Here is a 15628-nt window from a genome sequence, read left to right as displayed (position 1 = left end):
TGAGGATCACTGGGCAGGCGGTAGACAGAGCATCCTCATCTCTTCCTCCTCCATTCTCAAGTTCAACTGCACACAACTCTGGTCCCCTTAACAAGAATATTGTCATTGGGAAGAGTCTACAAAGAGCTTCTCCCCTCTGGACTTTCCATTGTTCCAAACTTCTCCCCGGCAGTCAAGAGGGAGCGCTACTCTGTACCTGTGGATACCAAGGAGAAAAAGACACAGCCTCCTGACTCCAGAAGCTTCCTGAAGCATGGAGAAGTGTGCAGCAAAGAAGATGAGTGTGACAGGCATTCAGGGAAGAACAAAGGAAGAGATCAGTGCTGCCCCAGCTGTGGACAAAGCTTCTTAGTGTGGAGAAGAGCTTTGAAAGAGGAGTAGGGCTTGATCTGGCCTCAAGCATAAAGCCCAGGTTCCTTGTGGCAAGCAGGGCCTTTCATTCCTGGCGTCTGCTTACCTCCTGAGCCACATCTCTCTCCACGTGAGCCCTTATAGTCTATGCTTAATGGGACCAACTGAGGCTCTTCCAACAAGGCTAGCTCTCTCTTCCCTGGATCCCTGCACTCTGTGGTCTTTTTGCCTCAAACGGCCCCCCTCACATTCCTCCCCTCTCCCTGCTCAGTCTTCCCTCTCCTTCAAGTCAGATAATGGCTTCAGGAAAATGTCTCTGAGGCCCCAGCTTCCCAGTGGGTTAGATGCCTCTTGTCTGTGCTCCTGTAGGGCCCATGCTCACCTCATCATGGAAACGAAAACTAAATAGTAGGCACTAGGTAAGCAAAGGTGGGAAAGAGCTTCCATGAGTGAGGAGGGGGGAAGGGGGAGAGGAGGCTTACTCAGGTGGAAGATGTCCTTTGGATAAGGAAAGTAATGCCAGATGCTTAAGGTTTTCTATGGCAAAATGTGTGGCAAAGAGACTGAATCAGTTTTGTTAGGGAGCCCGTAAGGATTCCCGAGCAGGGAATTTGTAATAAATTGTGAGCAATCAGAGATTAGGTGACACAATCCCCGGAAGCAGAGCCCAAACATAACCGGGTATCATGAAGAAGGAGAGAGAGAAATACTCAGAATCAAACCACCAACCAGTCTTGTGATTTTGTCCAGATTAAACACCCTCTATTTAAAATGAAGATAATAATTCTCCTTCATAAATTGTTGGGAGGATTAAATTAACCACGTGGCACAGGCGATCCCGTTGCCTGGGAAGCATTACTAATATTAGCACACTCCTAGCCGGGAAGGCGCTGGGCGTTGCTCGCGGGAGTGATTTGAAGTTAGATTCGGAGACGCTCAGCAGGGAGCCTTAGAGATGGGGAGGACAGCGAGGCAAAGAGAAGAGAAGATGATGAGAGACGAAAGGAGAACTTGCAAAGAAAAAACAACACAGCACTCTAAAACCCTCACCACAAAATTTCCCTTCTCTTTATTTTCCTGTCTGATGCTGCGTTTCTCAGCATAGTGGCAATAACTTCTACTGCTTTATGGGACTCACAGTAAATGGCTTCTGAGCTTGATTTACAGCCTCGGCGAAGTGCAGGCATTTAATCATCCCCAGCAGCTATTTAAGCTTCCGTATATCACCGTTCAGGAGCGATTATCTAGGAACCATATAAGGGCAGGAGAGCTGGGCGCTGGTGCTAGGACTGAGGTTCCGGGCTCAGGCACTGGGGGGTTTCCTTGGAAGCTCTACAGTGTGCTTCTTGTAAAGGGATCAAAAGATGCTTCCCGGCTGATTGAGAACTGGGGAAAGCAGCGAGCTGCCCAGAAGAGCTTCAGATCATAGGAGAAAAGGCCCCATAGCTCGCAATGCACTCGTTCGGGAAGTCAGCTACGCCCTTGAGAAAACCTCACAGTGAACGCAGCACACAGACAGCACCGTGATTAAAAACGCCCTTTCTCCGTGCCCTCTTTCACTACCGCTGGCTTTTAAAGAGCAGACCCAGGCTGTACCCCCCCCCCCCGGAGCAGCGTTTCAAGTCGAGTAAGTGAGCAAAGCTCTGGGTCGGCCGCTTTATCCAGGCCACGCTCCAGGCAGGAGGAATTTATTCTTAGACCCTCAAATTTCCAGGCATCAGAGGAGACTTCCTTATCTACAAAGTAATGAGTGTCATGTCTTTTAAACTCCTGGGTTTGTAAGTGAGAATTTGCGAGGAGCAGGTGGCCTGGAAAGATAGGCTGTCAATGAAAGCTTGCTCTCCTGGTTCCCCCCCTGCTGCAAACCTGCCCGGCCTTTGTAACAATGTTACAGGAGCCGTGTGACATCTGACAGCTCCCTGAGGGGCAGCCACCCAGTTAGGCAGGAGCGTGCACTGCTGTGTTATCTCAGAGCAGAGACCCCACTGCTCTGCCTTCCATTCAATGCACACGGGAGACGCTTCTAACGGGCAGGCTTTCAAGGACCTGAGCTCAGTCGAAGGGGATGTTGACAGTGGGCCGGAAGCAGCTGAGCCCCCGACTAAGCAGAATTAGAGTGTGAGTGCTGAAGAATGTCTGACAAGGAGTTCTTACGGAGGAAGAAGGGGATTTAAAAGAAATATTTGAGGAACTATTTGACTAACCCACGTGGCGAGCCATACACTCATCCAGCAGGTTGAGGAGGCAGAGTAAACTCTTCTAGCTTCATTTCCACATCAATCACCAGCTTTTTAGAAGCACGTAACAGAGATGTGGTCCATCTTATAAGGTCTTTAAACCGAATGAGAAATTGTATCTTGGGCATTTTACATTAGATCGACGTGGGAAAACCACCTGAATGATGGAAGAAAGGACATGGCTGTCTGTGTCAGACCCCTTCCTACCTAGCACCTCATTTAACCCTCACAGCTCTACCAAGGACACACGATTATTACCAGACAGTGAGGAAACCGAAGGTTAGAGGAGTTATGTATCTCGCCAAGGTCACAGAGCTGGTAAGCTGTGGAGCTGGGGTTCTGTTTGCCAACTGAAAGCTGACTCATCTTAGTGGAAGGAACAGGTGGGCAAAGATGACGTTTTCGATCACTATCTTAGATCACACTCGTACTAGGACCACTTTCTGTGACATATTCCAAGCAGTATCCAGATTCCTTTGTTGGGCTGGGGTTTTTAAAAAGTCAAAGTTGTTTTTGTTGTTACTCTTATTATGGCCAAATAATTAGGGTTGAGATTGGACAGGATCTTCAACATTTGATTTGCCAGGTTTCTATGAGATTGGAGGACGTGGCAACAGGATTTCCCTGTTAAGCTATGAGAGCCTTTTCAAGTCTTTGGGACCTTGAGTGACCAAGAGAGGCTTGCTCACTCATACCTTGCTGAGAGGCCTCCAGAGTGTCTGATCGAATGGCCCCCAAGTTGGCAAATGCGTTCTAGTGGTGAGCTATACAGAACGGTATTTGAACTATGGAATTAGGTCTGAGATCCAGCTCATTTTAGCCATTTACCAGCTGTGTGACCTTGGATGGGTCACCTAACCTCTCTGAGTCCCAGTCTCATCACCTGCAAAATAAGGATATGAATAGTGCCTACCTAAGAGCATTACTGCCTGCTGCAAGATAAGCACTCAACACTGTCTGACTTTGTGGTTGTAATACTCTCCTTCTCCTTCTCCTTCTCCTTTCAACTTTGCCCATTGCCAAGGTCACAACAATTGGAAAACTAATCACTCCCAGAACGATGCTGGGAATGTTTCTGTAGGAAGAACAGAGAGCTAGACCTTTTCCTGAACCTGCCTCGATAGGACCTGGGACTGGGGAGGAGGGTTGCCTCATGGCCCTGGTGAGAAGCACAAAGTCCACCTGACTTGCCTCCCCCTTGGCTACCCAACATTCAGCACTGACATTTTGGAAATCTGGCCCCTCGTTCACAAGTTCTTATACTTAGGACAGTAAAACTGAACGAGGTGTAGACCCCCCGCTGCTTGTAAAAAGCTCTTTTATTTTCTTAGATTCCATATATATGTGTTAGCATACGGTATTTGTCTTTCTGACTTACTTCACTCTGTATGACAGACTCTAGGTCCATCCACCTCACTACAGATAACTCAGTTTCGTGGCATAGCACAGGGAGATCAGCTTGGTGCTTTGTGACCACCTAGAGGGGTGGGATAGGGAGGGTGGGAGGGAGGGAGACGCAAGAGGGAAGGGATATGGGGACATATGTATATGTATAACTGATTCACTTTGTTATAAAGCAGAAACTAACACACCATTGTAAAGCAATTATACTCCAATAAAGTTGTTAAAAAAAAAAAAAGCTCTTTTATGCTCTTCCAAAAGCTAAAGGTGAACCTCCGTCAAGTGGCTTATTTATAGTCTGAAGACTTACATCCCACCCACTAGCTCAGGGTTTTACTCAGAAGAGAAAACCCACTTAATGCGCATCTCCCACCACCGTGCTGTCGAGACGCAGGCCACGCCAGCCCTTTGGAGGCTGCCACAGCTCAGCAATAGCCGGTGACGTCTGAAGGAGCTGGATCGCCAGCATATCCTTTAGCTCCATCACGTCTGGCATGAGGCGACGAGGAGAAGCTGAACGCCTGTCCAGAAAAAAAGTGTGAGTGGAAAAGCGCCCGTTCCCTGAGAGCAGATAGATCCTCGGTTGATTTCTTCGTTGCAAAGTAAACATGGCAGTGTCCTTGCTTTCAGAATTGTGACAGCAGGAAGGTCAAGTACCCTAGTATCATTCATCTTCCTGTCGTTTCACACCTGGAGGGACTGGGGGGGCGGGCGGGGGGCTTGTGTGAGATGCCATTCTGGGATGCGGAGCTCCTTTGGACCTTCAGGAACTCGCCCAGAGCTGGCCAACTCTAACTGTTCAGCGCGTCTCTGGAGTGCATGGAGGAACGAGTGAACCTTGGATTCATCCCGCTAAACAACAGCAAGTCTTACAGTAGATAATTACACTATAAAGTGGTAACAGTACTTGTTTCCATACACTGAACGCTAACGGTGTGTCAAAGACTACGCCAAGGGCTTCCCTGGTGGCGCAGTGGTTGAGAGTCCGCCTGCCGATGCAGGGGACGGGGGTTCGTGCCCCGGTCCGGGAAGATCCCACATGCCGCGGAGCGGCTGGGCCCGTGAGCCATGGCCGCTGAGCCTGCGCGTCCGGAGCCTGTGCTCCGCAACGGGAGAGGCCACAGCAGTGAGAGGCCCGCGTACCGCAAAAAAAAAAAAAAAAGGCTCCGCCAAGTGCTTTGCCTGTATTATCTCGGATCCTCACAGCAACCTTAGCTAGGGTCACTGCCAGGTCCCATTGAGAAAGCCGAAAACTTAAAGAGCTACATCACCCAGAGTCACGTAGCTCACAAGTGGTAAAGCTGGGATTGAACCATACTCTTAATCACTGGTCCCTAACCTATGGACCCAATTCTCGTAAGTACCATCTCATGAGGAGTCAAAAAACTGCACACGGGCCCTAGTATTTTCTGCAGCCTGAATACATTACAGGCCCAGCTCTTATGTATACTGTTATTTTTCAAGTGTTACTAATGCTACTGCAGTTAATAAAATACTGATCACATAGTTAAAAAAAGACTAGCATGTCTATTGTTCAGCACCCCACCCATCTTCTTATTTGCTCAAACTGAAGTGATGGGTCCCTCTCCACTCCCTTTCTTCCCACTCTTGTTAGGGACTAGACGGGCCCTCCCCATTGAGCCTCCAGATTCATCTCAACTTCCGGTGCACCCAACTTGCAATGCTCATCCTTCACTGTCTGAGCCCCCTGGGAACTCTCGAGGAATGGCTTTGTTTACACCGAGACACCCTGGGCTTCTTGGCTAGGAGAGGGGCTGAAAGGAGGCTGTGAAGAATCTTGCATTTGGACCCCAGGGCTGCTTTGCCACTTAGCAACACACCAGTGATTCAGATTTTGATTGTAAGAAGCTCTGGAAGCTTTGAGTTCTGGGTAGGAATGAGACCATAGCTAGGGTTTCATGGGAAGGCATAGTCTTTCTATTCAGACAGACAAGAGAAGCATTTCATCTCTTTTATAGATTACCTACACACATAACATAGATCCTTGCAGGACTATGGTAGGAATTATAAATTATATGTATCAAACACTTGGCACAAAGGCAATTAACAAAGGGTGTTATTGACATTGATCTTAGGACGTTTTTAGACACGCCCCATCAGGGGTTCTCACAGTGGGTTCTAGCTCCCCTAAGGGCTTTGGAAATATGAAGGTGGTCGTTCAGGTGATGAAGGCACCTGGGACAGGGGATGCTAGACGTTCCCAATGCTGGACACAGTCCTGCACATTAAGAACTAAGCAGCTTCAAATGCCAGTTGTGCTTCCTTTGAGAATCTCTGCTCTTAAGTCTTAGATCCTCTCCACTGTGGTCGTCTTCATCTACACCCTTGTCTACCACCAGGAAATCCGCTTCCAGCCTTTCAGAAGCTCCGTGGATATTTTGAAATATCTAATCACTCAGGAGCTGAGCAGTCAGCTGCAAGTGTCTTTGCAATGAGCTTGGATTGGAAACCTTGAGTCTAAGTTTTTCCATTGATGAGTCATAATGCTCCGTGTTTAGGAAGTATCCTCTCCTCCCCAAACCTCTTCTTTGTTATTTGTAACTTAGTGATACTGAAACTCCTCAAATGGTTATGAGCATCACATCAGAAAGTGTACATGGAAATGCTTGGGAACCATAAGGTCCTAACAGCTGTATAGAGTATGGATGTACAGAATTATACACTGTAATATAACTGACTAGGAACCAACTTAAGGCTCTTCCCTGGAGAAATCTGATTGGCCTGAGCAATGCTGTGCTGAGCCATATTGGAATGCAAAGCACAAGGAAAACTCAATAATTCTTATCCTGCCTTCTTGAAAATTTGGATATTCTGTTCGTCAGGAAGTTTTGTTTGCGTTAATTTTAATTCTAAAAAATATTTTATGACAATGTTATTTACTTTGATTAATGAAGTGTTTCGGTGCCCCCTTCAATTTTGCATCCCAAGCAAATGCACCAACCCCTCACCCTTGTCCCAGCCCTGGGGCTGAAGCCATGGCTCAGGCTCCCTGATCTTCAATCCAGATGGTTGTGCTTCAGTGCAAATTTTTTGTCCCTGGTTCTGTATCTTGGGGAAAGAGAGCCTACAGGATTCATTGCCTTCTTATAATAACTCTGTATACTCGAAGGTAGTAATCAAGCTGTCCATCAGCTGCCTTTTCTCTCTGCTGAATTACCCTAACGTGGCTCTTCCTTAGAACGCCTCAGCCTCCTCAAAGAACCAACTTTGCAACTAATTTTCCACCTGGCTGCTGATTTTTTTTTTTTTCTTGCGGTACACGGGCCTCTCACTGTTGTGGCCTCTCCCGCTGCGGAGCAGAGGCTCCGGACGCGCAGGCTCAGCAGCCATGGCTCACGGGCCCAGCCGCTCCGCGGCATGTGGGATCTTCCCGGACCGGGGCACGAACCCGCGTCCCCTGCATTGGCAGGCGGACTCTCAACCACTGCGCCACCGGGGAAGCCCTGGCTGCTGATTTTTGAGCTTTCAGTTGTGGGAAACAAACAATACACTGACAAAAGAATGTCCAGTGTAATTTTATATATTTTGATTTACAATGCATTTCCAATTATTTTGTCCCCCATTAAAGTACTTGGGGACCAGCTGGTCTGCACATGGCACCAACAGATACTATTGGAGTCTATTGTGGGGCTTGTATTACCTGGACTGCTCCCCGCCAATGCTTTTCTGATATCCTGAGACTACAGTAAACATAACAGGTAGGGACACTAAGACCAGGTGACTTCTTAGAGCCTGCCAGCCACAGCGGAGCTACCATGGAGGACTTTGGAGCATGGTGGCTTGGGGTCTTAGCTGTATTGTCTATACTTTTCAGGAGGAGGCAAGTTAGTAATGGCATCAAATTCTGCTGCCCTTAGAAACAACATCTTGTGACCTGATATCCTAGATACTTGCCTGCTTTGAGGTTTTTTCTTACGAAAGAGCTGCCGTTTACTGACTAGAGCTAATCTGTGATCATGGTCCGCCCCACTTCACAGGTGAGAAGCTGAGGATAATAAGGATTTAAGCAACTTGCTCAGGATCACATAGCTGGTTAGGAGGCGGCTGGAATTTGAAGCTGGCCATCTGGCTTCAGAGTTTGTGCATTTAATCGCTAGCCTATTCTGCCCCTTGGACACCATCAGCTAGAGTACTTGGGGTTAATCCTTGCAACAGCTCCACATGCCAGGTACTAGATCCATTTCCATTTGATAATATTGAGGCTCCAGAAAGTAAAATAACCTGACCCACTTTTAGCTCTTTTGTTAACTGAGCAAAATCCAGAAAAAAATAGACGCGTTCTTCTGTGCTCATGTTTTCCCCTTGGTGGGAAGGGCATTCCTGGGCAGATCAGGCTGTGTGGCCCCGTGCAAGTATGCAAGTCATAAAGAAACAAGAAATAGACGTCTTTTTTATCAGATCTTAGGGGACAAGTTGGGAATTCTTGCCAACGTTGTTATGAATCTAGGTGAAAAAGATCAAAAGGCTCATTGAACAAGAGTGTTTCCTTAGGTCTCCGTTACACACCAGGCTGCTGAGCTGAAATGCACACTCTGCTGACGCTGGAGGTACCAGCCGCACTGTATGAACGAGTAGATGGGCGCTGACTTAATCTAACTCGTTTCGGTTCAGCCCGGCAGCCTCAGGAAAGACAGAAGTCGGCTGAGGAGGCCAGCTTGTGCTCGGAGGCTCCTGTGCTCTGTGGGCACACCTAGCCCTGCACACGCCCCTGGAGGGTAGCACTTCTCATCACTCACTGTTCTGGGCTCTTACTCAGGCTGTCTGGGTCTAGATGAATGAGATTTACATCGTTTTAATAAATATTAATAACCATTTTAATCTCAGTAAACCTTTTATATAAGGCGTTCAAATCACTTTCCAGTCATCTCGGGCTCCCCCACGAGAGTCAAGTAATCATTCTGCAAAGCTGTGCTAACTCTTCAGCCCTTCAAGGTTCCATTAGGCTAGGTCTGTGTGACAGGGAACACTTCTGGGGAGAAAGCTAACAACTGCTGAGGATGGGCAAGGGGCAGCTCACACTCGTCGGCCCACTTCTGTTCTCAAATATTGTACGCCTGTCTCTATTTTTACCTTATTTACCATCTGTGCTCTGTTATATTTGTAGTGGGAGGTTTAATAGTGTTTGTGATAATACTAGAAGCTAACATTAATTGTTTACCATGGGCCAAGCAATGCGCTGTGTACCTTAAATGCCTTGTTTCGTTCAGTCCTCCCAACTACATTATTAAACAACCATCAAGAGGTTGCTTGTCCCAGGTCATATAACCAGTAAATCACACGACAGTATCCAGGTTCAAATTGAGGTTTGTTTGCTTCTAATCATCTTTGGCTATCAGTAAGATAGCCCTGTCATTCACCTTCTTGTTAAAGCCAAAGTGGTTTGGAACAAATAGTATTCTACAATCTGAAACAAACTGCCTCAAGTAGACCCAGCTTTGGGAGGGGTAGGAGGGGTGGAAGAAAGAGATTGTGTGTGTGTGTGTGTATGTGTGTGTGTGTTGTGTATGTGTGTGTGAGAGAAGAAAGGATTACTTCAAAGAACCTAGTGAATCAGGAGCCTATAAAGTGAATTTTAAAATCCCTCTCCATCCGTAGGATCAGGCTGAATGAGCTTCACATTCATGAGCCATTAGAGCTAGAAGATACCTCAGGGATTACCTAGTTCAAGCCTTTTATTTTACACCTGAGGAAACTGAGGAACAGAGACGTGAAGTAACTCTTTCAAGGTTATCTTAATCATAAAGATTTGAATTATTCCCTTAAAGGCTTGTTTCTTCTTGCTTCTTAACACATTCTGAGGTACATACAGACCAAAGACTAATACAAAACAAGATATTTCCTGATGGTTTATCTCCTCATGTGTAAATCATCGCTTACTGGTGTTCTGTGCATCTTCCGTCTTAGCAGAGACAAGTTCTCCAACACGTTCAACTAAGCACAGATGACCTCAGCATGATCATTCTCCAGAATCATCACATTTTTCTGTTTCGAAATCCACAATGTTCATGTGCCCTTTTCAAGAGGACAGCTGCTCCCTCTAGTTTAAGATTCATGTCCTGTGTTGATGGTTTACGTCTCAAAAGGAATTCTCCTGTGGTAGATGGGAGTTAGCTGTCTATGTGTTTGCACCATAACTGGACAGTGGGTGGCCCAAGGGGTTGTTTGCTGGAGGGACCTTGTATTTTCGTCGTGTTCATCATGTCCTTGTGCCTTAGCACAAGCCCTGGCACAAAGTCTACACTTGTCACATGTTTGTTGAGTGGATGATATATGCGAGAATGTAAAGACCTGGAAATCTTTCTCATCAGTAGAGCACTGTAACAAGAGGCTCATCCTTAATGCTTATGGAATAACAGAACAGAGACATAGCACGGCAGCCCAGGCCTAGGTGCAGACCTGAACAATCTCTAGACTGATAGTGTTAAAACATTCAAATAAATAAAAAAAAAAAAAAGAAAGAAAAGAAAAAAACATTCAAATACCTTTTCAGGGTTAGATTGCTCTATTCCAGTTTATCAGCCAGAAAACAGCCAGTGGTCCCTAAGGTTTCCCATACGAATCATCATTTTTAGGAGGAGGAACAGTCATATGAGGCACTAAAGGGGCGCCCTAGAAATTCCTTTTAATTATATTTGGGGGAGGGGCTCTTTGGTATATTTTTAAAGTTAAACGTATGTTTCCCCAAATACCATAATTTCAATATGATCCCCCTGTGAGAGCTCAAGCCACAGGTGAAGTTTTGGAGATTAATTCATGCATTCTTTTGCATTCAACATTTATTGCCTATTGGACCATGTGCCCAAGAGATAAACATGAAAAAGTCACAGTCTCCTGCTCTTAAGGAACCTGCAGTCTTGGGAGGAGGAATAAGAAAGAACACACAAGCAAACACACAATTACAGTAAAGCTAGGTTAAGATAACTTGCTCTCAAGTCAACCCCACTCTGTATTTCACTAGTTGTGTGACACTGAATGAGTTACTTAACTTCTCAAGACATTGTGTCATCAAATGTAAAACAGGGATCATAGGAACACCCATCATGCAAAGTTCTTGAGTGGATTAAATGAGATAATATATGTACATATAAATGCTTAGCAGAGTATGTGGTATGTTTTCAAAAATATTAACTAAAATAACAGTGGTTCTTATACTCCAACTGTAACTACTTTAACGGAAATATGTGAGCAGAGGAAGGCACCTCACTGAAACAGGTTGGGATGGAAGGTAGGTAAAGACTACCTTCCCGAAGAACCATAGAGATAGGTGTGAGTCAGTAGGCAGGTTATGTCCAAGATGGTTGGACTTGGCATAAGAAATGGTTGATCCCTCCCTTAAGTAGCTGGTGGGGCAAGTCCAGAGGCTTGGAGGCATGTTGAAACCTCAGCTATTTAAGACAAGGCTTACACTTCCAACCAGAGAGCATGAAAAAGGGCAGAGGGTGAAGAAGAGCAGGAGATGCAGAAGTTGGATCATACAGAGCTTTACTTGGAAGACCTTGCAGATCGCTGAAGAATTTTAATGAGAGGAGCGACGTCATGGAATTTTGGAAGGGTCACTCTGATGATGGTAAAGACTGCAATGGCTCGGAGGAGACTAGACCAGAGGCAGGGACTCCAGTCAGGAGGCTGTCTCAGTGATGCAGGTGAGAAAATAATGAGAAATTACACTAGGGCAGTAGCCATGGGGGCAAAGAGAGTGAAGAGATTTGAGGTGGTTTTAAGAAGAAAGGGGTAGCACTTGGCAATTAATTGGATGTGAGCAGCAAGGGCAAAGGAGCGGTCCAGGAAGACACCCAGATTTCTGGCTCGAGAGACTGGAGGGATGGAAGAGCGGGGAGAGCGGGAAAGATGCTGCACTCCGTTGGGGCGTGTTGAGTTTGTGGTTCTTTATAGGACTTTGCGGGAGGGATGGCCGGCAGGCATGTGGATGGGAAGGCACGCAGAAGAAAGGTCGGATATTAAAGTCATGGAGAGGATCCAAGAAATTAGTTCATGTGTTAAAAACACTTGACTTAAAGCCATCCACTGAATCCGTTTCTGTTGTTGTTGTTAAAGATGAGACCCCTAAAGACAGAATATATGGTTCTCCTAGAAGACCAGATTTCAATTTCGTTAAAACAAATGACCCACTTTGATGAATAGAGGTCTCTTACAATTCTAAAACTGTGATTCTTTTGTTCCAAAACATTGCTGTGGATCTGTAATCACCTATTGATGACAGTAAAAGACCTGTGGCCTTAAAATTCTCTTTGTGGACGTGTAGAATATATACTTTTAAATAAGAGCCCGTTGTCTGTAAAGGCATACAGCCCCAAACATGCAGTGACAATGCTTATGAAAAAGAAAAAACAAAGACGCTATCTACATTTACCTACTCTGATCCCAATTGGCTGCAAACAGCAGAAGAATCTTCCTGCCATAGTGATCGCGGTTTTCCAGCACTCCAGGGAAGCCATCGATGAGGGCCCTCTTAATGCCAGGATCATCAGCCTTGAAGTTTTTGAACATGTCCAGGTTTAGCTGGCGGTACTGGAAGTACTGGGCCAGGAGTCTAAAGGCATCTGCTTGGTGAAACTTCCTGGCTCGGAGGAATCTCAGGATGAAGGCATCATCTGTGCGTAAAAATCCAATGTCAGGCCTGGTGATGATCATGTCCCTGACTTGCTGAATATCCTGGTGTAAAACGTCTGGGTTTTCATTCAGTTCTAGGCGAGCTTTCTCTATAGTCTCTGGGCTGAGTCCAGCCTGTAAATGGGTCATCTTGGCCAAATCTCCTTTCCAAGCGCTTAATTTCTGATATTCGGGAAGAAAAGAGACTGGTCCCATTCACGTGATGGTCTGCTGAAATTGTGGCCCATTCAACAGTTTTTTTTTACTACCAAGCTGCCACTGAAACAGACAAATAGAGGGTCTTCTTTCTGTTCCTGGAAAGCAGTAGGACATCCAGGTCCTATGTGGTGGCGGCCATCCCAAAGAGAAGCAAAAGCGAGGCCATTGCTTACTGCAAAACAAATGCACACAAGAGAAACAAACAGAGATGATACAAAGAAAGTCTGGGTAAGTTAACTGGAACTCAGAAAAGCAGTATATTATGCTGCAGATCTGATTAGAAGAATAAAGGGTATATTTTCTTTAAAAGAGGATACTTGGCCTAATTTTATTATTGACAACTTCAGTGTGTAATATGCAAGTATTTGCAATACGTTTAGGAAGTTTTTAGTTACATTGACTAGGTAACATGATAGCGTATGGTCAGATTAGTAATAGATTGCGTTTTTATGAATCACCCAAGAAGAGAGAAAAATCCTCCTCTGTTACCGCCTGCTTTATGGGGCCATTCACAGGCCTCCTATCCAGAGACGTTATGGCCTCCCATTAGCTTCTTTTCTCAGTTTCTTTCACAGAAATACGCCCTCCCCACCTGTTTTAAAGGCAGCCATTTGCAGCTTAACAATAAAAAGGGACTTTTAAAAGTTACCCTATTTTCACCCCACAGTACCTAATTACTCAAAACTAAACTCAGTAGACTGGAGCAGGGAGGAAAGGACAGGCTTATGGCTGGAAGCTTGACCTTCAGTCATCAAATTCAACAGCAGTGAGAAAGGGTCTCATGTGCGGACATTTACAAGTGGTTTTACTATTCTACTAAAGACAAAGGGACTTGAGGACTTCCCTGGTGGCGCAGTGGTTAAGAATCCGCCTGGCCAATGCAGGGGACACGGGTTTGAGCCCTGGCCCGGGAAGATCCCACATGCCATGGAGCAACTAAGCCCGTGCGCCACAACTACTGGGCCCGCATGCCACAACTACTGAAGCCCGTGTGCCTAGAGCCTGTGCTCCACAACAAGAAAAGCCGCAACAATGAGAAGCCCGTGCACCACACAAAGACCCAACACAGCCAAAAATATAAATAAATAATAAATAAATTTATTTTTTTAAAAACAAAAGGCAAGGGGACCTGAAACTCTTGGTTATCTCCCTACCTAACCCAATATCCATATGGACTTAAAAGTCATTTTTTCGTATAACTTTTCTGTTGTCCTGAGATATTATTTTAGTCATGATAATGATTGTTTTTTGTTTGTTTGTTTTGTTTTTCCCTTGGTGAAATAAATTTATTTATTTATTTTTAATTTATTTTTTATTGAAGTATGGTTGAATTATAATGTAGTGGTAATTACTACTGTACAGCAAAGTGACTCCATCATACATACATACATAGTCTTTTTCATACTCTTTTCCATTATGGTGTGTCACAGGATACTGAATATAGTTCCCTGTGCTCTACAGTAAGACCTTGTTGTGTTTCCGTGCTATATATACTAGTTTGCATCTGCTAATCCCACACTCCCAATCCAACCCTCGCCCACCCACCTCCCCCTTGGCAACCACCAGTTTATTCTCTATGTCTCTGATTCTCTTTGTTTCACAGCTAGGTTCATTTGTGTCATATTTTAGATTCCACATATAAGTGATATCAGATGGTATTTGTCTTTCTCTTTCTGACTTGCAATCCCAATCCTGGGCATATATCCAGATAAAACTATAATTCAAAAAGATACATGCACCCCTATGTTCATAGCAGCACTATTCACAATAGCCAAGACATGGAAACAACCTAAATGTCCATTGACAAATGAATGGATAAAGAAGATGTGGCACATATATACAATGGAATATTACTCAGCCATAGAAAACAATGAAATAATGCCATTTGCAGCAACATGGATGCAACTAGAGATTATCACACTAAATGATTGAGTGTTTTAATCCCCTTGGATTTTTCTACCTAAATGGTATACAGACAAATGCTCATATTATTTGCGTCTTTAATATAAGTGTTTAAGCTCTCTCAGACATTGGTTTGGTCTAACTTAGAAGTTCTAAAAATCAGAACATATTAGGTTTAAAAAAACTTGCAGGCATGCATTTTTTTCCTAGCTTTCCTAGATCAAACAGTATATGCAATAAGAGGCAGAATATTTACTTCCAACCTAATTATTAATGCCATATCGTACAAAATAATTTTAAAGACAAAAATGATTCTTTTACTTAATTTAGGACTAGCAGTAATTTCTTCAGGGAGACAATCACCTCACACATTTCTGCTTTATATTGCCTTTGTGATATGGAGGAGATGAAGGTCAGTTCAGGTAACTAGTATTCATTTTCAAGAATGAATATAGAATAGTAAAAATTTTTATTTACAAAATGCTGGTCTTGTAAACTAATTTGTAAGAAAGTAGCACTTAGCTCTGTAATGTGTGAAAATAAGAAGTATAACGGAGTCTTGATTCTCACTGATTCTTAAGGACTTAGAATAGTAAAGGAAAACAGTGCTATGCACTAGTCCCAGGATTGGAAGAATCTTTAAAATCCGTCTAGTTCGACATCCATCTGATTTTAAAATTCCCTCTCTATTAGCCTCACCACACCGCTTCAAAATTCATCTCTACACCCATTGCAGTCTATCTTTGATTGCTCTCACCAACCAATGACCAGGATGATCGTATAATTTATTATCCAAATTTAGGCACCAGGGGTCACTAATGACAATAATGCTCAACAACAGGCATAAATGGGGACATTTGCAGGCAAACCCAGACAGATGATCATTC

At 44.7% G+C, this 15628-nt stretch overlaps 1 protein-coding gene across 1 annotated transcript in view; it reads right to left on the bottom strand.

Moving 5' to 3' along the window:
* CLVS1 (clavesin 1) overlaps nt 1-12836 on the bottom strand; it is a 131279-nt gene extending 118443 nt beyond the window's left edge. Inside the window, exon 1 of the mRNA XM_060128100.1 lies at nt 12382-12836. Coding sequence (XP_059984083.1) covers nt 12382-12836 — 455 coding nt within the window. The remainder of the gene's footprint in view (nt 1-12381) is intronic.
* Nucleotides 12837-15628: the final 2792 nt, after the last annotated feature.

This window comes from Lagenorhynchus albirostris, chromosome 17 (assembly GCF_949774975.1).
Source record: "Lagenorhynchus albirostris chromosome 17, mLagAlb1.1, whole genome shotgun sequence".
Classification (NCBI taxonomy): Eukaryota; Metazoa; Chordata; class Mammalia; order Artiodactyla; family Delphinidae; genus Lagenorhynchus; species Lagenorhynchus albirostris.
The sequence above is the reverse complement of the archived record's forward strand: the minus strand, read 5'-3'. Positions and strand labels throughout refer to the sequence as shown.